The sequence below is a fragment of the Artemia sp. Qi Xiang Cuo genome, chromosome 18 (genome assembly GCF_049724085.1).
Source record: "Artemia sp. Qi Xiang Cuo chromosome 18, ASM4972408v1, whole genome shotgun sequence".
NCBI classification, from domain to species: domain Eukaryota; kingdom Metazoa; phylum Arthropoda; class Branchiopoda; order Anostraca; family Artemiidae; genus Artemia; species Artemia sp. Qi Xiang Cuo.
The window spans coordinates 45,623,858-45,649,506 of record NC_142811.1 but is presented as its reverse complement, the minus strand read 5'-3'; the positions used below and the strand labels follow the sequence as shown (position 1 = coordinate 45,649,506).

The following is a 25,649-nucleotide window of genomic DNA, read 5'->3' as shown; positions in this document are numbered from 1 at the left end:
TTTGCCTTAACATATATAACTCTTAACACAGTGCTGAATTGTACAGTAGATGATTCCCAAGTAGCTTTTCTGATTTTGAGGCGTGGCTCATATTTTGATGTATTTTTGACCTTCTGGGGACAGAGTTCTAAAACTTAAATATTGTAGTGTTACTGTCTTTTCTTGACCATAGGCGGTCGTGCCTTGTTTGCCTCTCATTCCAGGCAATGTAACGGTCTTATGTCAATTTTTAAAGTCTTGGTCAACCTGCCTGAGACTCTAGGCAGGCGTGCCTTTCCAAAAACTAACAAACAAGTACTTGTCCAATAAGAGAGTCATACTTACTCCCGCCATTTACCCGTCCACACATTTAAACATTTGCCTCTCAATTACTTGGACTATTCTGTTTTGGCTTTTTTCTTTCTACAATTAGCCATGTCTTGATGCAACCTACTGCAAAATACTTGATAACTTCAATTTGTATTTGTCTTCTCAAATATAAAAACTGATTTTAAGTTTCAAAATAAGCTTGGGCAATTTTTTTTTTAACTTTTAGAGATCTTCTATTGCTTATGAGCTGTTTTGCTTTGTTCTAATTGATTCATGAAAAAGGAAATTCAGCTTTTAGACCAGTAAACTTTCTCGGTTTTCTCCCATTGCAGAGAAGTGGACCATAGAACATATTTTGCTGTTGCTCGAAAGTTTTCCCTTCTGCGGCTCCTTATATTGTCCTGCAATCTGTATTGAAATAGGACTAGTTGTAAATTTTTTATTTTTAGCGCAACTTGTTATCAATTAGTAATTACTTTTCGAGAAATAGCCAAATATCATTACTGAAAGGTCAGTGATTGTTTATTAATGTGTAATTTTAAGATTATGCAGGCTTAAAAAAAAGCCTATTGTAGAAACGTTATGAAACGCACATATCAGCAGCAACACTCATTTTCGGTAACGTTGACGATAAAAGCCTCCCTCCCCCCCCCCCCGATCTGGTACATTTTTCTAAGTGTACTTTATACTCCAGACGCATCATAATATCAATAATTTCAAAATTCCAACCACAATACGACACTAAATCCAGGGATTGCTGATTCTCAAGACTAGCAAAAGACCATTACTTCGAAAATATTTGAGCGATAGCAATATATAAATAGCAAGTAAATAAAAATTATCGTTCTTCTACTACTACTGCTAACCACGCAGAGCAGCTCCAAGAAGCTTGAGGCGAACTTGCTTGTATAGATAGATAGATAAATAGATTTATTTTCCATATACCAGTAAAATAATTACATAACAATCTACAAATCCCCACAAAGGCTCCATGGCCTGTAGGAGGGGGATTATGAAAAGATCAAATAAACATTAAACATTTAAACGCTTAAGATTTAAACAATATAAACATAACGTTAATATTTAAACATATAAACATAAGCATTTTAACTTTTAACATTTAAAGCATTTGCTTAATAATAAAAAAAAAAAAAATAAAAAAAAAAAAATAAAATAAAAAAAGGGGAGTCCACTATCTAAGCTTCATCAAACTACAGTGAATCACAACATCTATAAAAAAAGGAGAGTTCACTAAATAAGCTTTATCAAACTACAGTGAATCACAACATCTAGATATATATATAAAAAAATAATAAAAAAAAAATTAAATGAAATAAAACTTTTGGCAGCAGGCAAAAGTAAAGAAAATTAATCACATGAAATATCCTATAAGTTCCTCCCATACCAGTCGAAGTGTTTCTGTATTTGGTTGGTTCAGTAATAATAGCTGCATGTGTTTCTAACATGATAAATATGACATTGGGTAACAACTTCAACAATATTTCCAGGACAATCATGCTGGCTTTAGAATTTTGAATATGAACGGAGATTTTTAAATAAGGAAAAGACCGGCAAAGGGCACACATGAATTAGCATAAATGACAGAATTCTGCCGAATATGCAAGGTTATGGGCTGTTCAGTTTTTCAGTTCTTTCAATGTTCTTCACAGAGTCATAAACGGAGAATCCTAACTGTGTAAAGCATAAATGACAGAGTACTGCAGAGCGCACAGTTTTTTGAGTGTTTGGATCTTCAATATTCTTCACAGAACTGCAAACGGATAATCCTCACTACTTAAAGCATAAATAGCAGAACTCTTCAGACCACACAGTGGTTTGAGCTGTTGGGATCGTTTAATGCTCACCACAATAACAGTTCGGAAAATCCTTTCTGTTTAAAGGATAAATGACAGAATTATCCAGAGCACGCAGGGGTTTGGGACATTTGGGCCTTCAATATTCTTTACAGAATCACAACCAGATAATCATGAATGTTTTGAGCATATATAACAGAATTCTGCAGAGCACACAGTGGTTAGGATGTTTTGATCTTTTAATATTCTTCACAGAAAAAGAACTGGATAATCCTAAATGTTTAAGGCATAAATGACAGGATTTTTCAGAGCAATCAATGTTTGGATCTCTGGATGTTCTTCACAGAATAACAGTTGGAGAATCTTACATGTTCAAAGCATAAATGGTAGAGTACTGCAGAGCGCACAGTTTTTTGAGTGTTTGGATCTTCAATATTCTTCAAAGAACCGCAAATGGAGATTCCTAACTGTTTAGAGCATAAATGGCAGAACTGTCCAGAACACACAGTGGTCTGAGCCGTTGGGATCCTTTAATTCTCACCACAAAAACAGTTAAGAAAATCCTTACTGTTTAAAGAATAAATTACAAAATTATCCAGAGCATGCAGGGGTTTGGGACGTTTGGATCTTCAATATTATTTACAGAATCACTACCAGACAATCATAACTGTTTTAAGCATATATAACAGAATTCTGCAGAGCACACAGTGGTTAGGATGTTTTGATCTTTTAATATTCTTGACAGAAAAAGAACCGGAGTATCCTAAATTTTTAAGGCACAAATGGCAGGATTTTGCAGAAAACTCAGTGGTTTGGGGTGTTTGGATCTCTGGATGTTCTTCACGGAATAACAACCTGGGATTCTTACATGTTTAAAGCATAAGTGGCAGAATTCAGCAAAGCACACTGTTATTGGAAATGTTTTGATATTTTAATGTTCTTCACTGAATAACAACCGAAGAATCATAACTGTTTAAAGCATAAATTACAGAATTCTTCAGAGTACACAGTGGTTTGAAATGTTTGCATCTTTTAATGCTCTTCGTAGAATCCCAACACCTCTTTTATTAATCTCTTACTAGGTTGCTAGCTACCGCTGCAACCCGGATTACAGATGTGGTAAAGTATGCAGTAGTTTGAGGTATTTGGATCTTCTGAAATTCTTCATGGACTCACAACCAGAGACTCTTATCTGTTTAAAATTCGAATTTAAGAGTACACTGTGGTTTGAGATATTTGGCTTCAAAGCTACATTCAGAATCTACATGGCTAAAATTTTAAACCATATAATTTTGCCGAACACGAGGTGGTTTGTTGTTTTTGGATCTCTAATATTCTTCATAAATCATAACCAGAAATAAATTAAGAATTAAACAAAGCGTACAATGTTCTTTGGTGTTTGGATCGTTAGTAATCTTGATTGAATTACAACTAGGTATGATCCCAATAATCCAAAACGGGTATGATCCTAAGAATCACCAGTATATAAATTAAGAATCGTCAAATTACGCTGGGCATGCATTAAAACTGTCCGGTTCCTCAGAGCAGGCAGTGGTTTATGGTGTTTCAATCTTTAATATACTCTATATAAATCTAGTATTTCCTTCAATATGCAAATCAAACAGTTCGTGGTAACGAACTGTAAGTAAGGAGCGACCCGGCTCAATGGTAACCGAAACTCTAAAAAATTTCGATACCTTTTTATCGATACGGAATTTTGATACCAATAGGTACATCAAAAGAATCAGATTTTAATTCTGATTTCAAATATATAAGTTTCATCAAGTTTACCTATCAATGTTACGCGCCTATCAAATTTAACCTATCAAAAGTTACGCGCCTGAGAAAATTTGGCTGATTTTCGAAAAAAGAGGGAAAGACCCCCTAAAAGTTATGGAACCTTAATGAAAATCACACCATCATATTCAGCGTATCAGAAAACCCTACTGTAAAGGTTTCAAGGTCCTATCTACAAAATTGTGGAATTTTCCATTTTTTGCCAGAAGAAAGATCACGGATGCGTGTTTATTTGTTTATTTGTTTTTTTTTGGTTTTTTTTTCCCCAGGGGTGATCGTATCGACCCAGTGGTCCTAGAATATCGTGGGAGGGCTCATTGGAACGGAAATTAAAAGTTCTAGTGCCCTTTTTAAGTTACCAAAAAAATGGAGGGCAACTAGGCCCCCTCCCGCGCTCATTTTTTTCCCAAAGTCATATGATCAAAATTTTGAGATAGCTATTTTGTTCAGAATGGTCGAAAATGTTTTAACTATGTCTTTTAGGATGACTTAATCCCTCGAAGCCCCCAGGAGGAGGGCTGAAAGTTATGAACTGTACCCAATGTTAACATCTAGTATTGGTAATTGGGACCCGGCTCGATGGTAACCGAAATTCTAGAAAACGGTATTTTGATACAAATAGATGCATCAAAAGAGTCGGATTTTAATGCTGATTTCAAATATATAAGTTTCATCAAGTTTAATCCTACCCATCAAAAGTTACGCGCCTGAGAAAATTTGGCTGATTTTCGAAAAAAGGGGGAAAGACCTCCTAAAAGCTATAGAACGTTAATGAAAATCACACCATCATATCCCGCGTATCAGAGAACCTTACTGTAGAGGTTTCAAGCTCCTATCTACAAAAATGTGGAATTTTGTATTTTTTGCCAGAAGAAAGATCACGGGTGCGTGTTTATTTTTATTTTTTTTCCCCCAGGGATAATCGTATCGACCCAGTGGTCTTATAATATTGTGGGAGGGCTCATTCGAACGGAAATTAAAAGTTCTAGTGCCCTCCCAAAAAAATGGAGGGCAACTGGGCCCCCTCCCACGCTCATTGTTTTCCTAAAGTCACCTGATCAAAATTTTGAGATAGCCATTTTGTTCAGCATGTTCGAAAATATTATAAGTATGTCTTTTAGGATGACTTAATCCCCCGAAGTTCCCGGGAGGAGGGCTGAAAGTTATGAACTTTACCCAATTTTAACATATAGTATTGGTTATTGGTAAGTATACAGTACAGACGTTTTCAGGGGAGATTTTTCCTGGTAGTGAGGGGGGGGGGGTCGGGGGTCGGGCAGGGACGTACGCAGGGAGGGGGGCCTCCGGGCCCGGGCCCCCCCAAAATCTCACGATTTTTTTATTTTCCCATAATTTTATGATTTTTCTCAAAGAATAATGGGTTTGAAGGATTTGGCCCCCTCGAAACAAATTGGGCCACCCCCCAAAACAAATTCCAGCGTACGTGCCTGGGGTCGGAGGTTATGTAGGAGGATCTTTCCATGAAGGAAGTTTTCATGGGGAAGGGACACTGCTATGAAGGGGACGCCGGACATCCCAGCATTATTTAAAAAAAGATCGGAAATTAAATATAAGAAAAAGTTTTTCAACTGCAGCAGCAGCAACATCAAAACTTTAAACGAACAGAAAATATTACATATATGATTGGGTTCACCCCCTAGTCAATACCTCACTCTTTAAGCCAGAGATTTTTTAGTACTTTCATAAGAGCTATTTATTCTAATGAACGGCCTTTGTGATTAAGGGGTCATTTTTAAATAGTTGGAACAAAATTCAAACTTTAGCGTAAAGAGCGAGGTATTGAATAGGGGGCGAACCCCTAATATACGTATTAAAAATTTATTAATATAGAAGTTTGTTACGTAAGGTATTTTGACAGTTATGTATATTTACTACTCATAAAAACGTTGTAAATAATATTAAAGAACTTTCGAGAAAGCCATTTAACCAAATAAAAGTAACTTAATATGAAATTTTGTTTTAATTATTCATGTACTGTGAGCCAAGATCAAAACCTGCATTTATTCAAAAACGTTCAAAATCAAAAAAAAAACGTTCAAAATGAGAAAAAAAGAGGACACATCAGTTGCTACCCATGCAAAAAAAGGTGATTTTGCTTGTTGTTCAAATCAAGGGACTTTAAGTTTCCTTTATATAGTTTTCGGCCAAGACGATTCCAATGGTGTACGTTTTGTTTTAGGTGTTTCAGGCTATTTTTCGAAACTCCTTAAAATTTGTTTTCAAAATAACATTTTACAATTCAGACTAATTTAGATAATAGTTACCATTCCTGAATCAGCTAGAAAAATGGTAATTTTTCTGACTTGCCAGTTTTTTTAACGCTTTTTTAATTTCTGGCTGCTATTGGTCAAGGTTTGTCATTTACTAGATTTCAGCTACCGTACCGTTGTAACCACGATCTTTAACAAATCATTTCTTTTTTTAGGCTTCGTACACTTCCTGGAAGGCTATTACATAATATTGATTACAAAACGACGCAAGATTGCTCTGATTGGTCATCACACTATTTACAAAATAGAAGATACAAGTTTAGTTTATATCCCAAATTTTGGACAAAAATCGTTACATAAAGATGAGTCAAAATATGTTCGGCTTTTTCAAAGCATAGATTTTTCGTCAAATTTTTACTTCAGGTTAGTAATTTGAATGGAAAGGGCTATAGAAAAAACAAGGTCAATTTTAGGAATGAACCAAAGACAGGCCTTCACCTTAAACGAAACACGAGTAGAAACACGTATGTAGAAACACGAAGACCTTTTTATTACTAATATAAATTTCGGATTATCAGATCTCGAGGAAACAATTTAATTTCTTGCTTTTTTCAAGCAAGTTATTTTTGTTAAAAGTGGCAAATAGATAATAAGTAATAGTTTGGTTACAAGGCCAAACTATTTATTATATTATTATTTATTAATAATAATTATTTTATTATGCCAAATTATTTATGATACAAGGTAAATTCAGGGTTTTTGCTTTAGAGGCTGCACGCCATTTTAGAGAAAGAGTCAAACATAAAAAGGGCATCTGTTAGGTATTTTTTTATAGCCTACCCAAATAACCGAAAGTACATTTTTAAAAATGTTCACGATTGGCAAAAAACATCGAGCTATTTAGTATTAATTATAAGCTTTATTGTAAAAATACAACCTTTTAGCACCAGTACGCCTTAGCAATTAGCCAGGGGTGTAGGCTTAGGTTTGGAAAAAAAGATTTTTGTCAAAATTCCATCCATTTGAAGATTTTACTTTTGTTAATTTTAAGAATTCAGGATTCATCTTTTTTTTTTGTCTTCTTTGAGAAGGAGGGTGGACATCCGTCCTACTCTCCTCTGTGGGTATGGTTGACGCCACATTTGCTATATATATATGATATGCATTTATCGAAGGCAATCACCAGCCAACAATTACTGATGAATGGTATACAAATGTAACTCTAATACTTTCTTATTAGTACTAGGGAGACTGAAATGACTTTTTAAATTAAAAAAAAAAAATGATCAAAGCTTAATATAAGGCTTTGAAGATACAGAAGCACCCCCTCCGAAAAAAAGGTCAAAACCGGAAAAAAAACAAGAAATGCATTTCCAGCCCATCACTTTGTTTTTTAAGAGTGTTATAGGTTCCAAAAAGCTATTCTTCAGTTCAAGACTTTCAAAGTTACAAAACAGAAAGAAAACCTTGAATAAAACCAGATAATGTAACATTTTATAAACGGTACTTCTTACTCTTGTCTATGTTACCTAGCATTATTTAAGGTTTTTTCATGTGTTTAGTTTTCAGTTTTAAAGGTTTTCCTCCTACTGGAGACAGTAAAGGAGACATATTCGTTCGGATGTCGTGGTTGTGAATCTTTGTTATTTGATGTTACGTTATCAATCAAAGTAGTCGTAGAACCTTTCATTTATTTTTTTTTTCTTAAGAACAGAAGTAATGAGACAGTGATCCCTGATTTTTTTTTTTCTTCTCAAGTCCCATTATCATTTAAAAAAGGAATGGTTTTAGAAACAAGTTCATTATGTAAAGAAAGACTTTTACTCACAACTTTATGGGGGGGGGGGGGAGGGTTACAGCCGTCTATGTGACATCTGGATTATAGAATACAAAATTCACTTTAACATACTTCACAGAAAACCTGTTTTAGACCGTTAATCAAATCAGTAAATTTTTCTTATCCCGAGTTGCCTCCTTGGAGTAGATAACAAATGAAGAGTGAAGACAATTGTATAGTTCTTTCTATTAGAAAAATAAAAAATTACTATGGGGAATTGATGAAAATCTTACAAATTTTAGGGTTGAGAGGACTAAAGTCCTTAGCGTCCAAGTCTGTTCAAACTATGCAATTAGGAAATTATCATTGATAAATTACATTTGAGTTCTAATGTTTAATCTGGCCTGTTGAAGGCTGTTTTGTTTTAGACGTGTTTTCTGAATTCTTTTATATCTAGTTGTTATAGGTAGCGATGTCTAGTAGAATGGTTGCACAAATAGTGTAATTCCTGACTATCAACAATTATTCAATGAACAAGTCAAATAAAATGTTTTTTTTCTGCAACAACGATTTTTGTTTTTCATATCTAATTTTATTATTTTGTATTTATAAATTGGAATTTTAGTAGCCCAACCTAGTATGGATGCCAAGGCTTTAATTTTTCAATATGTAAATACCAAGTCAAGGAAAACACAGCTTACTTTTATAATAATTGCTTTTATTTTTATCCTGTGTTGTAATATTTTCTGCATAGACAAATTATGTACTTTCTTTTCGTTTTATTTGTAACATTTTTCACTCTTTGTCAAATAGAAAATCTCTGACTTTCCAAATAATCTCTAATAACCAGTTTATTTTCTCTTTTTGTTACTTTTGTATGCAACGGTTGCTTTATAAAGCCTCGAAGTTTCTTGAAATCTAGTTCAAATCGTGTTAATTATTGGCGAAGTCCTTCTTTTCAAGAAAGGAATAACTAAGGTATATGGGGGTAGCTATACAGTGGGGGTAGGTGATGCATGGTCATTGCTAAAGATTTGTTTTACCACTTATGCTGAAGAAACATTTAGGGCTATTCATTTAGTTTCTTGTGAAGTAATGTCGTCTCTGGAGAATATTGTTTGTTGCAAGAGCTAACTAACCTTGTAGGTTAATGATGGTGTTATTATCTTTGTTTTTGCAGTTATAGCTACGATTTGACGAATACGCTTCAATATAACTTATGCCGCCCAACTGAAATTCGTGCCTCTACGAACGATTCGTATCCTGAAGATTTTTGTTGGGGTGTGAGGAGTCGGCCTAATTTCAAGTTTGTCTGGAATGAATATCTGCTGAAAGATGCTTTAAATGTACTTCATCCTGATTGGCAGATTTTCATGACTCATGGTTTTGTTGGTGAGCCATTTTCTCTTTTTTAAGGCAATGTGAAATTCCAGATTTCTTTGACGACTCGATGTCAATTGTCCATTGACATCGCTTTGATATTATTCCATTGACATTGACATTGTCCATTGACAATATCAATGGACAATGTCATTGTCCATTGTCATTCGCTGTCCAGAGCGATGTACATTGACATTTGCTTTGATATTATTCCATTTGTCATTGACCGTCCCATTAATACTCAAGGTGGATGAAGTAACTCCTCCTGTCATGCTCTGGACTGAGATAATATAATTTTTTTCAAGCAAAAATAACAAAAATCATTCATTACAACAATCACAAATCCCCACAAAAGCTCCAGAGAGTGATAATGAAAAAATTTTTTAACATTAAACTATTAATCTTCGAAACACATAACGTGTTCACTTAAATATGAGAAAGCCTACAGCTGAAATCAGGTGATGTTGGAGTTCACCGACCAAGTGAAAAATATATATGATGTATATATGATAAAAAGAGATAAATTGTCTCTTAACAGCTTATAAATTCAAAGTAACTTTTGAAAAGTCAGCCGCCAGACGTCTGTCATTGCATGACTGGTTTCCTTGCATAGTGTATACAAGTGACCATCTAATGCACTAGTACCTTTTAAATCTGTGTGCTGAATTTGAAAATGCACTCAGGCGGTATTATGTGATATTTCCTATTAAGTTTATTGTGTGTTTTCTTCCATTTTTCATTATGGGTGCCGATATGGGGGGGGGCAGCGGGGCGCTCCAGCCTCCCCCAGGCTGAATGATGCTGTCTTATATTTTATATTTTTCTTTTGAGATTTCTATTATATAGCATTGGAAGTTCTAATTAGACCAGGTAAGCCGCCCCCCTAAAACTCAGCTTATGGGCGCCCATGTTTCTTATCATTTATATGCCGTTTCTACCCATATGCGTTATTAAGTTTTTGGCTCAGCCTTTTGTTGATAAGCCTGTCTGACAAACCCAAGCAGGCTGTCATCTTGTCTTGTTATCCGTCTCCTTTGGGATCTCTAGAAATATTCCAACAGAGCCTTAATTGCCTTTAGGTGCCAAGAGATAACTATTCTCAAGCAATATATATCCTTTATTTTCTAGTGTGGAATAGGCATGTAGCTCCTCCTATTCACCTGGGACGATTAGCCAATAAAAATAATTATCATTTCCGACTCTGTTTCTCTAGGCATTTTGTCTTAACACGTGTTCGCGTGCCAGGAAAAAGACAAAGGACAAAATGTCTCCATGATATTTGAATTTATCAGTATCATGACAAAGAACAAAAGACAAAATGTTTCCATGATATTTGAATTTATCAATGAATTTAGTAGCAGGCAAACTAATATGTACGCATACATGAGCTATGTAAGCTGACAGCCGCTCTTAGAAAAAAGAGAGAAAACTAAGTAAAAGCATAAAAGCTGTTTTTAACTTTATTGCTCAAATGAAGTTGAGCAAAGACTTCAGGATTCCTTGGAGTAACATAAGGATCCTTGGTTTCTAAGGATCCTTACTCGTTTGCCCTATGCTTTCTAAAAGCTAGAATATAATTTATACTTTGCTGAAAAAAAAATTCAAATGAAAGTGAAAACATTTAAAAGCATTTTTTCAGTAAAGTCCAACTTATATTCTAGATTTTAGAAAGCATAGAACCCTACTCAGATTAATTTCCGCTCGTTTTGAGTTTGACTTATTTTAATTTCTGTTTGTTTTGGGTTTCATTTATTTATTGATACTGATTTGTGGTAGTTGTATGCTTGGTAGATTGTTTGATTCTATTTTTTATTTTATTTTTGGTTTAATGGAGTTCTTTACTTTTTTTGAAAAACTTATTTTGTGCAAAAAGTTCTTTGATTAATTTCTGTTTGTTTTATATTGACATATAAAACATATATAAAATATATGTTTTATATATTCTTTTTCGGGGAAAAAGACTGAACCTCTTCTGAAGTTAAACAACCATCCCTTCCATAAGAACCTTAAATACCCCCTAGGCATAACTTACAACCCTTGCCCCTAATCTCTGTTTTTTTTTCTAACCCCAAAAGCCTTGTTATATGATATTTAGACTATTTTTAATAGAATGGCTATCTCAAAATTTCTATTAGACGCATTTCCGGACAATACGACGTGTGTATAGGGTGGAGGCGGTAGCTAACATCTGATCACTTTGACTCTTAAGAAGAGCACTAGAGCCTGATTACCAATCCAATGAGCCCCCTCCAAAGTTTATATGACTACACTTTCTATAAAAAAAAACCTACATGTCCCCAGGGCATAACCTACAATCCTAGCCCTTAGGACTGGGGAATTTTTATCCTCAAAGACATAATTTCCAGACCTTTCTGATGGGCTGAACAAAATGATCATATCTAAGTTTTCCCTCCGAAGATTTTTGACAGATGCAAAGGGCACTAGTATATCAGCTTCCAATTAAATGAGCCCTTTTTGAAGCAGCTACGACAAAACTTTCTATAAAAAAACGTTATATGCCCCAAGGGCATAACACGACCCTTGTCCTAAGGTCTATGGGGGGAGGTTGTCATCCTCAAAGATATAATTTTTAGTCCTTTCAACTATGTTGAACAAAATAGCCTTATCAAAATGCTAATCGGAAATGTTTGGGGAAATGATAGGCGTGGAGGGAGGCGATTCTCCCTCCGATTACTTTCGACTATTAAACAGGGCAATATCCTTTTCAATTTCCAATCGAAAGAGCCCTTTTCAAAGTTTTTACGACAACACTTTCTATAAAAAACATTATATGCCCTTAGGGCATAACTTACAACCTTAGCTCTGAGGGCTGTGAGGGGGTTGCCATACTCAAAAACATAATTTCTGGACTCTTCAACTACGTTCAACAAAATGGCTATATTAAAATGTTGATCGGAAGTGTTTGGGGAAATGATGGGTGGGGAGAGGGACTTGGCCCTCCGGTCGATTTAGACTCTTAATAAGGGCACTAGCCCTCTCAATTCACAATTGAATGACCCCTTTTTGAAGTATCTAAGACGACGCTGACAAAGACCTAATTTCTAGAACTTTCAGCTATGTTGAACAAAATGTTTATCTCAAAATTTTGATTGGATGTGTTTGGGGAAATGGTGGGCGTGAGAGGGGCGATAGTTGCTTTCCAATAACTTTCGACTATTAAAAAAGTTCAAACACTGTAGTGTTTTATTTTAGCTATACTGACTGTAACGCCCTTTATTTAAATTGTATTAGAAAATTAACATACTCAAAATAACAGTAATAGGGGGTTTAATTGCCATGCAATCACTTTCGACTATTAAAAAGGGCACTAGCCCTTTGAACTTCCAATTAAATTAGCCCTTTTTCAACTTTCTACGACAAAAATTTCAATAAAAACCTTATATGCCCCCTGGGCATAACCTACAACCTTAGTCCTGAGGGCTCTGGAGAGAGTGTCATTCTCAAAGACCTAATTTCCAGAACTTTCAAGTACGTTGAACAAAATGCGTATCTCAAAATTTTGATTGGATGTGTTTGGGGAAATGGTGGGCGTGAGAGGGGCGTTAGTTGCTATCCAATCGACTATTAAAAAGCTTCAAACATTGGAATGTTTTATTTTAGTTATTCTGACTGTAACGTCTTTTTTTAAATTATATTAAACAATAAACATGCACAAAATAACCGTTATAAGGTGGTTAGTTGCCCTCCAATCACTTTCGACTGTTAAAAAGGGCACTAGCCCTTTGAACTTCCTATTAAATTAGCCCTTTTCAAGTTTCTACGACACAAATTTCAATAAAAACCTTATATGCCCCCTGGGCATAACCTACAACCTTAGCCGTGAGGGCTTTGGAGAGAGTGTCATTCTCAAAGACGTAATTTCCAGAACTTTCAACTACGTTGAACAAAATGCGTATCTGAAAATTTTATTGGATGTGTTTGGGGAAATGGTGGGCGTGAGAGGGGGGCTAGTTACTCTCTAATCACTTTCGACAATTAAAAAGGAACTAGCCCTCTCAATTTGCAATTAAATTAGCCCCTTTTGAAGTTTCTACGACAAAGCTATCTATAAAAACCTTATATGCCCCCAGGGCATAACTTACAACCCTTGCCCTGAGGACTGTCGGGGGTTGTCATCCTCAAAGACCTAATTTCCAGGTCATTCAACTACATAATTTTCGTTCAACTACGTTGAACAAAATTGCTATTTCAAAACTTTGATTGTATGTATTTTGGGAAATGGTGGGTGCGAGAGGGGGGTTAATTGCTCTCCATTCAGTTTCGACTATTAAAAAGGGCACTAACCCTTTCAATTTTCAATCAAATGAGCCCTTTTTGAAGTTTCTACGTCAAAACTTCGTATAAAAACCTTATATGTCCCCAGGGCATAATTTACAGCCTTTACCCTGAGGGTTGTGGGGGGGGGAGGGTTGTCATCCTTAAAGACCTAATTTCCGGAACTTTCAACTACGTTGAACAAAATGAATATTTCCAAATTTTGATTGGATGTATTTGGGAAAATGGTGGGCGTGAGAGGGCGGTTAGTTCCCCTCCAATTTCTGTCGACTATTTAAAATTGCACTAGCAATTTTAATTTCCAATCGAATGAGCCCTTTTTGAATTTTCTACAACAACGCTTTCTATAGAAACCTTATATGCTCCCAGGTCATAACTTATAACCCTTACCCTGGGGGCCCTGAGGGGGTTATCATCCTAAAACACCTAATTACCAGACTTTCAACTGCGTTGAACAAAATTGCTAATTCAAAATTTTGATTGTATTTGTTTTGATAAATAGTGGGGGGGGGGGCTGTGTACCTTGTAAGCTTTCGGGCATAACTTACAACCCATGCCCTGAGGGCTGTGGGGGGAGTGTCCTCCTCAAAAACATAATTTATATCTGGAAGTTAACTACGTTGAACAAAATTGCTATCTCAAAATTTTGATTGGACCTGTTTGGGCAAATGGTGGGCTTGGAAGAGGTGTTAGTTGCCTTCTAATCACTTTCAAATATTCAAAAGGGCACTAGCCATTCCAATTTCCAATCAAATGAGCCCTTTTCGAAGTTTCTACCACAACTCCTTCTATACGAAGGACCCTGGTCTGAAAAAAAACTAATAATAATTATACATTGTGCCAACATCGTTCTTTACTTAGGCAGCGCTAATGCACTGCCTATGATTCCAAATCCCATTAGTTTCTCATTAAACTGTTTAATCAGTTTTAATCAATTTAATATGTTTAAGATTGTTATTTAGTTTTTCTCTGTTGCTTATTCTTCGTTTCCTCTTGGGGGTACCATTTAAATTTGAAATCCCATCAGTTTCCCTTTTAATCAATTTAATATGTTTAAGGTTTATATTTAGTTTTTCTCTGTTAATCATGATTTTCTCTCGGGGCTCACATTCAATATCAGATCCTATTAGTTTCTCCCTTAATCTGTTTAATCAGCTTAATGTTTAAGGTTTTTATTTAGTTTTTCTCTGTTGCTCTTGGTTCATGGTTTTCTCTTGGGGATCGCATTTAATTTTAAATCAAATTAGTTTATTTTTTAATCTGCTTAATCAGTTAAATGCGTTATAGGTTTTTATTTAGTTTTCTCTGTTCCTGAGGACGACTACATAACTGATGAGAGGTTTTTCGAGGTACTGACAGTTAATCCTTAGTGTTCAATTACGTTTGAAAGTGTTTTATTGTGAGTCGACGAACTGAGGTATCTTCTTGGGCATTTTAAATAGAGAAAATAAAATTAGAAGTTTCTTCAGATGCTATAAGTTTCTTTTTGGTATTCCATTGTTGCTCTGGAAATTTTAAAGTTGTATTAAAACTATCAATGTAAAGCCGTGTCTTCATTGGTGAATATCTTTAATAATTTTTTTTTCTGGGTAACGGGAACTAGTTGAGCATTGAATAAGGGGAATGGTGCCAGTAAGGCTTTTTGCAACGGTACAACACCGTTTTATCTGTCTTGTTCATCTTAGTATTGAAACAGCATCTGATTATAATTTTGGAATGGCAACTGGTTCGAAAGAAGAAGAGGGCGCAGTCTCTTTTAATCGTTTTATATCTACTAATGAGGTGGCTAATAAATGTGAGGAAAGTATGGTCTCTTCTGAGTGCCTTGTACTTGCACATGAAAGAAGAGAGGCTGAAATGCGTTGTTCGAATTCAGTGTATAAGCTTTTTAAACTATGGAATCCATAGAACCCTTATTACACCAGTTAAGACAGGGCTTCAAAAATTCAAATAATCTTTTTTTGCCTGTTTGTAATAAATTATAATCTCAGAGGAAAACGTAGTCATGAGAGTAATATTTCATTGGAGAGTAACTTAGATTCGTTGAATTTGTGGCACCAGCATATAGAAAGATTAAATTCTAACAAAAGATTGAGGGTGAACTGGAGAGTGAAAGCGAAAGTTGGGGGGCCTCGGATCAGGCTAGTATAAATTTATGTTTAAAAAACATAAAACTCTATGGAAATTGAGTTACATAAAACTCTGCAAAAGTGGGACTAATCCGACTTTTTGCAGAACCTTCAGATTTTCAGAGATGCAAGAAAAAATATAACCACAATGAACATACTTTTATTGGAATTTTTTAAGATACTACTGTATAAAGGCTGCTGTAATAATTAGCGTTTATTTATTGGTTCAAAAATTACTATTGACTGTTTTCCTGATATTGAGTTTGACCCATAGCTGCCTTTCTTAATTTAATTGGGGTCTTGTCCTATTCTGAGCTGAGAAGGCCTAGAAAAGAGAGCTATATTTATATTCTTAGTTCTTTTTTTTTTCGTGTTCTCATTTCCCATAACTACTTTTTTTTATTGTTTAGTTATTTCTCACTAGTTACTTAAGTGTTTCCATTTGTTTTTTAGGCCAATCCAATGTTTCTGTGTTTGGGAAGCCGTATTTTCTCACTCTTATAGCAAGGAGGTCGAATAAATATGCTGGAACACGGTTTCTTAAACGGGGCTCAAACTATAACGTGAGTATTGCCTGATTTGTATTGTAAGAGTCAACCAAAGCTTGTCCCGATGATGAATAAGTACCAACCATGCATTTCATAATTTATTTTAGAGGGGGTGAGGTTAAAAAGATGGAATTACATGGAAAACTACAGAAAACTTCGTGAAAATATTTAAATTTCAGGGAAGAAAGCAGGGGGCCAAATATACCTCCCCTCCCCCTGCATGATTCAAGCAAAAGTTAGCTAATCTCACTTATTTTCTTAAGATTTGAGATGTATATGCTGAAAAAAGTAGAAGAATAAAACAGGACTACTTAAGGCCCATCCACATTGAGATTTTGCTAATACTGCGATCTAGCGCCATTTTAAGTCAATCAAATTTTTCAGAAAATTTTCTGATTGGCTGAAAATTTAATGAAACGTTCTGATTTCTTCAAATTAACGCTAGCTAAATCCTGGCATTAGTAAAATATCATGGAGAATAGGCACTTATCTTTGCAATTTGTCTAATAGAATTTTTGATAAAAATTTTATTTTGTTTTTAATACTATGTTTTGTTACTTTAAAAAGCACGTAGGTATAGCAATCTCCTTTCAAATGAGCCCTTAAACATCTTTCTATGATGTCTCAGCACCCCACTTGCGGCTTAAAAAAAACAAAACAAAAAAAAACAAAGCAGAATAAAAAAAGGAGACACATTACTGCATATGATATGAAAGGTGATTTACTTGTTGCTCCAGATAGGGGACTATAAAATGTGGTTTTCGGCTTTGTTCATTCCAATAATGCAGTCTTCATTTGAATTCGACACCATTTTGGGGGGTTTCAGACAATTTTTAAGATTCCCCCAAATTTGTTTTCGGAAGGAAATTTCATGTTTAAAATTAAGCGAAATAATAGTTACCATTCCTGAGACAGCTCCAAATTGCACTGGGGGTACTTGTGGAGTAGAGGCTTTGAATAGTTTGGTATGAAGGAGGAGCTTACGTAGCTGTGTTGGCAAGTGGTAGAAAAAAGATCTATAAAAATTACTTTATGTTGCTGAGTAACGTGGCTTCAGTTTGATATATGGTTAAAGATTCATTTTATAAAACTGCTATCGTAGTCATGACTAATGCCACAACTGATTTACGCTACTTTCACGACATATTCAAACCCTAATGACGATTTGTGTCACACTGGTTGAAAAAAAGGAACGAAAGAATCACCCAAACGATTTGTACTGCAGAACGGTTCTGCGCAGTTCTTCTGGCGTGTATTTATGTTGACAGCATAAAAGGGGGGAGGATCGCAAGGAACGCCTCTTGGCACTCAAAAGCGTGGAGTACCCAAACTTACACATCACCTGGTGCCTTTTTCCTTTAATGGTTGGGATTCGTAATGCTGGGAAGGCAGATAAGTAAGTGCCTATTTTTGCGAGGGTTGTTTTTAGGGCCTTCTTCGTCAGATCTTTGGTTTCTGAGCACGTCTGTTTAGTGTATACTTTTTTCCAGGGCGATGTTGCAAATGAAGTTGAAACCGAACAAATTGTGCACGAAGCAGGGGTTTGCTGGCTAAATAAGGCTCGATTCACGTCCTTTGTACAGCTTCGTGGTTCTGTGCCTTCACAATGGAGTCAACCACCTGTGAAGATTGCTAAGCCACCTATTACTATAGAAATTTGCGAACCTTTTGCAGAATCAGCTGGTATGTTTTTTTTTTCGAATAACATGATATGAAATCATTATCCTGCGAAGGAGCATTAACTGGACGGATTCAATGATCAATATGGAATATTGCCAATACATGAACTTGACAGACGTATCTCACGTAATCAAGCAGCCAAGACTGTGGCATCTAGCGTGCCACAATCATATTGCTGAACACGCATTTCTGGCCGTGAGACAACGGGGAAACATGTGCCTCGAAAGACATACGAGCAAGACTGGCATGCCATCTGCATAGCCTTAATCAAAGAGTGAAAAAATCTCTACACTTCTGCTGACCTTAGAGAAAATTGGAAGGTCTTTACTGAGGTGGCTATATGACTCTGGAAATACAGGAGGGGCGAAGGTCTAAGGAAGGCAAATAAAAGGGAAGTTATTCCATATATTCGGAGGGCCAACGCCCCTCAACCTTCCACCCTATACGCAGAATTTGACGTTATGTATATATATATATATATATATATATATATATATATATATATATATATATATATATATATCCGCCAAGCCCTCAGCCCTCTGTGGAAAAGGAAAATAAAAACTAAACTTTTAAAGTTACCCAAACACAAAGAACAAAACAACTGAGAAAAAAGCAAGCCACGAATAAAAGATCTCTTTTTTTATAAAGAGAGGGAATATGAGTCGAATATCTTTATATTAAAGTGTCATAAACAGGGTTTATAAAAACATCTTCAGTATCAAACAGTTCGTGGTAACAAACTGTAAGTAAGGAGCGACCCAGCTCAATGGTAACCGAAACTCTAAAAAACGGAATTTTGATACCAATAGGTACATCAAAAGAATCAAATTTTAATGCTGATTTCAAATATATAAATTTTACCCATCAAAAAATACGCTAAGAAAATTTGGCTGATTTTAGAAAAAAGGGGGGAAGACCCTCTAAAAGTTATAGAACCTTAATGAAAATCACACCATCATATTCAGCGTATAAGAGAACCCTACTGTAGAGGTTTCAAGCTCCTATCTACAAAAATTTAGAATTTTGCATATTTTTTTTTACCAGAAGAAAGATTACGGATGCGTGTTTTTTTTTTTTTTTTTTTTTTTTTTTTTTTTTTTTTTTTTTGCAGGGGTGATCGTATTGACCCAGTGGTCCTAGAATATCGTGGGAGGGCTCATTAGAACGGAAACTAAAATTTTTAGTGCCCTTTTTAATTGACCAAAAAAATGGAGGGCAACTAGGCCCCCTCCCACGCTCATTTTTTTCCCAAAGTTACCTGATCAAAATTTTGAGATAGCCATTTTGTTCAGCATGGTCGAAAATATGATAAATATGTCTTTTAGGATGACTTAATCCCCCGAAGTCCCCGGGGAGAGGGCTGAAAGTTATGAACTTTACCCAATGTTAACATATAGTATTGGTTATTGGGAAGTATACAGAAGTTTTCAGGGGAGATTTTTTCTGGTAGGTGGGGGGGGGAGTGGGTCGGGGGTTATATGGGAGGATCTTCTCATGAAGGAATGTTTCATGGGGGAAGGGACATTGCTATGAAGGGGGTGCCGGATTTCCCAGCATTATTAAAGAAAACGATCAGAAATTAAATTTAAAAAAACAGGTTTTTCAACTGAAAGTAAGGAGCAACATCAAAACTTAAAAAGAACAGAAATTATTACGTATATGATTGGGTTCACCCCCTAGTCAATACCTCGCTCTTTACGCCAAAGATTTTGTAGTACTTTCATAAGAGCTATTTATTCTAATTAACGGCTTTTGTGATTAAGGGGTCATTTTTAATGAATTGGAAAAAAATTCAAACTTTAGCTTAAAGAGCAAGGTATCGACTAGGGGGCGAACCCCCTAATATGCGTAATAAAAATCTACGAATATAGAAGTTCGTTACATAAGTTAATTCGTAAGTTACGTATATTTATTACTAATAAAAACATTCGTAAATAAAATTAAACAAGTTTCGAGAAAGCCATTTAACCAAATAAAAGTAGAATTAATATGCAAATTTTGTTTTAATTATTCATGTACAGTGAGCCAAAATCAAAACCTGAATTAATTCAAAAACGTTCAAAAATTAAATAAAAAAAAGTTTTTTTTAACTGAATATAAGGAGCGACGTTAAAACTTAAAACAAACAGAAAATTATTCCGTATATGAAAGGGGCTGTCCCCTCCTCAACGTCTCGCTCTTTACGCTAAAGTTTGACTTCACAACTCAATTTTTTTTAAAAAATAAAAAACTTTAGCGTAAAGAGCAAGGCGTTGAGGCGGCGGCAGCCCTTTCATATACGGAATAATTTCTGTTCGTTTTAAGTTTTAACGTCGTTCCTTACTTTCAGTTAAAAAAAACTTGTTTTTTTTAATCTCTGTTCAAAGCGAATTCTTTATATATTTATTTTCTTTTATTTCAATTACTTCACTAAAAGACTATGGTATAGCCTCTACTATGGTGACTAAGCTCGTTCCATAAAAAAAACTCTAATAATCTGAAATACTATTCAAAAGTGTAGAAGGCTAACATTGAATTAAAAGCATCGTTTTTACTCTCAGTCTTTAGAGGTTGGTATATTGAAATTTTGCTTTCCTAGAATCGGAAGACGTAAAACCTCGAGTTCATTTATGAAAGATACAGAAAGATTTTCTTTATGCAAAATTTTTCCAAGTTTATCGCTAAGTCTAGGTGTGTATGGTAGCGTTGTGAACTTCTGGTTTTCCTTCGTGAGATTGACCGAAAATGAGGGATTGTAACAAAAAACAACAAAAATTGCCATGCCGGTAAATTCGTAGTTTCCGAGATTTAGGCTAAGTCTAGGTTTGTATGGTAGTGTTATGAATTTTGAAAGCGCTATTTGAATGCGCTATTTGAACTCTCTTAGTCCCTTTAAGGGCTCAAATTGTAATTTCCTAAAAAAAACGATTATTGAAGTAAAAAAGAGAAAAAAAACAACATCAAGTGATGTATTCAATCTCATTCTAGCTAATATATGTTGAAAACTGCATATTTACAAGAAGGGTCATCCCTTTGTTGATATGTTAGCCTAGTAAAAAGAACGTGACTCCTCGCAATCTTGATTAATGTTCGCAATCTTTGGTAACCAAAAGTCTAAAAACAAATTTCTAAAAAAAAACTTTCTTGGGACAAAAATTGCCATGCCGGTAAATTTGTAGTTTCCAAGATAATTTCCAATATTTAGGCTAAGTCTAGGTGTGTATGGTAGTGTTGTGAACTTCTGGTTTTCCTTCGTGAGATTGACCGAAAATGGGGGATTGGCTCCATATTTTTCTTTTTTTGCCTTTCTTAATGATTTTTTTGTTACATTTTTTATTTTAAAAAATTCAATAAGATAACTATTACAGAATTGAGTGACAACAAAATGAGAGATCACATTATTACCTGAACAATTTTTTAAAACTCTTAACTAAAAAAAATAACCTCACTTCTTTTCACAGAAGGGGGGTGATTTAACGAGTAATGCAAAGAACAATCATTTAAAGTGGGGGTCCTATGTATAGAAAATTTGAGGTTGGAATGTTTTTTTAGAATTAGGACATCCAAGAAAGAAAGCTTTCCTGAATTTTTAACCTCCACTGTAAACTACAGGTTGGAGTCAAACTAAAAATGCGCCAAAAAGCTATTCTGAGAATCCTGATTATGATTAGAACATCATGGATAACTCATGGATGAACTCATGGATGGAAGATCTTCAACGAAACGGGTCCGCAAAGAATTTATTAATAAAAAACTATCAGAAGCAAAACTTTTGATGTAACTCTCACAGAACATTGCCAAATAGGGAGATGAAAACAGTTCTTATTGGTAAGCTCATAATTCGAAGAAAAAAATTTGCCTCGAAACCTAAAATATAAGGAAAATTTCTTGTAGAGTGAAACAAGAGACATAGTAGTGTCATTTACTTGAGTTTTATGATCAGACGAACCAAATTGTCCTCCAATTTTCTTCATAAAATAAGAACAAAACTCCAATTTTTTTTCTTAAATTTTCTTCTTGAATAACCTTGTTCACACTATTTAACCTCGAAGGAAGTGTACTTGGAAATTATTTCGAATTCGCTTAGACACAATTACCAGTTATGATTTGATTTCTTAAGTTGGGAAATACATAGATTTCTTATGTACACTTGTGGTGCATATACTGTTACACTCACTATAATACTATAACTACTTACAGTCACTATAACACCATAATACATTGTGCAACAAAAAAGAAAAATAATTAAATAGGGTGCCTACAAAGTGAGTTATACTCCAGAACCGGCACCCTTTGAAGGAAAAATAAGTTATGTTGTAAAAGTAATGGAAAAATGAATAATAAATAACAATATAACTACACATAATAAAAAAGAAAATTAGACACCAAATTCAACTCATAGCCCACATTCCAAATCAAATAATAACAAGAATATAAATTAACACCAGCAGCACCGGCAACCATGGCTTCATGTTAATAATTATATTAGTAATAATTATCAATTAGATATAGTTTTGAATTATTTTTAGAAAGTGAAATAGAGAAATGTGCATCCAAATAACTTTCATGAATGTTCCAAAACTTTTTCTCCAAAAATTTTTGGAGAAAGTCCAGTAGGAATTCTAGTCGTTCAGTATGAATTCTATGGCTAGGCAATTTAGCTGAACGTCTTCTTAGACTATACTTATTCTGAACAAACGAAATTACCGAGAAATTAATAGAATCAAGAGCCAATGGTAACAGTTCTTTAATTTGTTTAAGTCTAAAAAGGACACAATGGTCTGGAAGGAAGAGATCAACTGGTGATATGTTCAAAAATGTATATAGACTCAGTAGGGGGTTTTATCAGGGAGTGACGAGGGGGAAGGAAGGAGTGCTTATAATGTACGAAGGGCTTATTTTGAAGACGTTGAAGGGGCTTAATTCGGGATTTAAAAGTATTTAAATAAGCAATGGTACAAAAATTAAAATAAATTAAAATAAGAAAGAATTAATGAATAATAAACTGACTCAAGGGCAGGGAAAGGGAGGTAAAATTTTAGATACCGCATTAATCCTAGCTTAATCCTTAGTTTATCAAGATGAACTTTCCAAGATAAATTTTCATCAACTGTAAGACCTAGGTACTTACAAGATTCTATTATAGTAATGGTAACTAGTTCTCCGTTAAAATGGATAGAAATTTGAGAAAGCGACGGCAGGGCATAGGAAAGTCGAGAAAAGATGATAAATTTAAAATGATGAATTTAAAGCAATGCGGTTGTCAGCAAACCACTGCAATAGCTTCATTAGACTACGACAGATGTTTTCTTTGACCGATGGTTCACCTGTACCTGTGACGGAATTAGCTGTGTCGTCTGCGAATAGTAGAGCAAGTCCAAATTTTCGATGAACGAATTCCTACGTTTACCAAGTGCTATATTTTTTGTACTCTTAAAAGTTTCTGTCATGCACTAATTAAACTTTAACTTGGAGAATTGGGGTTTGAGAGGAGCAGCCCTATTCATATACAGGATAATTTACGTTTGTTTTAAGTTCTTTTGTTTAGAAAACTTGTCTTATCTAATTCCTTTTTGGAAATGTGGATGTAGTTATTATAAAGCTCAGTATGATGTGAAAACCCTAAAAGCCCTCAAAATGATTTCAAATAGAAATGAGAAGTATTTCGAAAAATAAAAACTAATACCACTATAAAAATCAAGGCGACTGCAAAAGAACGAATAGAAATGAACTGAATGCCCAACATGTAACAATTAATTTCAGGAAATCTCAGCAATTCAAGATTTTATAGAACAGTAATTTTGATTCAATATTCTAGTTTCAGTTTAAAATGAATTTTGTTTTCAGTAAAGCACAAATGACACAATAGACATTGGAAGGCTTACGATTAAGGTGGAGGGGCACTAGGTAAACTCCTGTAGGAAATGAGTTTAGCAGCTGGTTTTGTATTAAATCAGGAGTTAAACAGGGTTGTGTTCTATCTCCCTTTATATGGATCATTTTGATAGATTTTGTCTTAAGGAGTACAGGAAAGGCAATGGGAAACCACGGAATCAAATGGGGAGGAAAAAGTCTCCTGGACTTAGATTATGCTGATGATTTGAGCGTCCTAGAGGAAAGTGTGAGCAAAATGAATGAACTTTTAGATGTTTTGTGAGTTCAGGGTGCTAGAATAGGTTTGAAACTAATGTTAATAAGACAAAGTAACTAAGGCTAGGAATAAGTGAAAATCAAAAGGTGACGTTGGGTAATGAAAGAAAGATTTAAAGGAAATGGGAGCTTCGTGGGACGGTGTAAAAAGGGAGGCTTTGAATAGATTGGGATGGAGGAGGAGGGTGTGTAGCTGTGTTGGCTTAGGGCAGCTTGGTGCTGCGGTGAGTTGTTAGTACTAGTATTAGTAGTAATTTCTGTGTGTTTTAAGCTTAATTTTTACTCGCTGAAGTATTTAACTATTTATCCATATCACTACCTTAATGTTTGATGTGTTTTTTTTAATTTCATGGAAAGAAATTCTTAATTTCTTGGATTTTAATATTTTTTTTTCGGAAAGTTTTCTAAAATTAATTTCTCTTCGTCTTTTACTGCTGAAGTTATATTATTGACTAATGAATTTTTCTCAAGTTTGTCAGGTTTTTGGTTTAAAAATTAAAATATCGGGTTCTAATTTAAATTGGTGTGTTGGTGTGAGGTGGTCTGAGCGTTGTCTCTGTTTGCACTTAGTGCTATATACAAGAATAACATAGCTTCGGCTAAGGTAGGAAATGAGGTTAGTTGCTGGTTCCATATTAAATCAGGAGTTAAGCAGGGTTGCCTTCTATTCCCATTTATATGGATCATTTTCATGGACTTTCCTATGGAGCACCGCAAAGGCAATGAAAGAACTCGGAATCAAATAGGGAAGTAAAACCCTCCTAGACTTAGATTATGCTGATAATCTAAGCGTTCTAGATGAAAATGTTAGCAAATTGAATGAACTTTTAGAGGTTTTACGAGTTCTGGGTGCAAGAATAGGTTTGAAAATTCATGTCAAGAAGAATCGCTAAGACTTAGAATAAGTGAAGGCGAAGAAGGGATCTTGGGTAAAGAGAAAATCGATCAAGTGGACATCTTCACTTAACTAGGTGGTTAAGCATTGCAATAGCGCTGCCTAAGTAAAGAACGATGTTGGAAAAATTTCCTTTTTTTTTTGCTTGGTCTTAGGCCAGGGCACTTCGTATCGAAGGAGTTGTCTTAGAAACTTCGAAAAGGGTTCAATCGATTGAAAATTGGAATGGCTTGTGCCCTTTTTAATAGTCGAAAGTAATTGTAACGCAACTAACACTCCTTCCACGCCCACTATTTCCCCAAACACATCCAATCAAAATTCTGAGATAGCCATTTTGTTCACCGCAGTTTAAAGATCTAGAAATTATATCTTTGAGAAGGACATTCCCCCCACAGTCCACAGGGCAAGGGCTGTAATTTATGCCCTGGGGACATATAAGGTTATTATTGAAAGCGTTGTCATAGAATCTTCAAAAAGGGCTCGTTCAATTGGAAATTCAAAGTGCTAGTTTCCTTTTTAATAGTCAAAAGTGATTGGAAGGCAACTAATCCCCCTCTCACGCCTATAATTTCCCAAAACACATCCAATCAAAATTTTGAGATAGCCATTTTGTTCAACGTAGTTGAAAGTTCTGTAAATTAGGTCATTGAGGATGACAACC

The 25,649-nt window shown here is 34.9% G+C and overlaps 1 protein-coding gene across 5 annotated transcripts in view; it reads left to right on the top strand.

Moving 5' to 3' along the window:
- FIG4 (polyphosphoinositide phosphatase FIG4) overlaps nt 1-25,649 on the top strand; it is a 201,367-nt gene that overhangs the window by 112,670 nt on the left and 63,048 nt on the right. For all 5 annotated transcript variants that reach the window (XM_089104442.1, XM_089104438.1, XM_089104439.1 and 2 more), the window contains exons 4-7: nt 6,367-6,574; nt 9,109-9,320; nt 16,187-16,296; nt 17,772-17,964. In XM_089104442.1, coding sequence (XP_088960568.1) covers nt 6,367-6,574; nt 9,109-9,320; nt 16,187-16,296; nt 17,772-17,964 — 723 coding nt within the window. The remainder of the gene's footprint in view (nt 1-6,366; nt 6,575-9,108; nt 9,321-16,186; nt 16,297-17,771; nt 17,965-25,649) is intronic.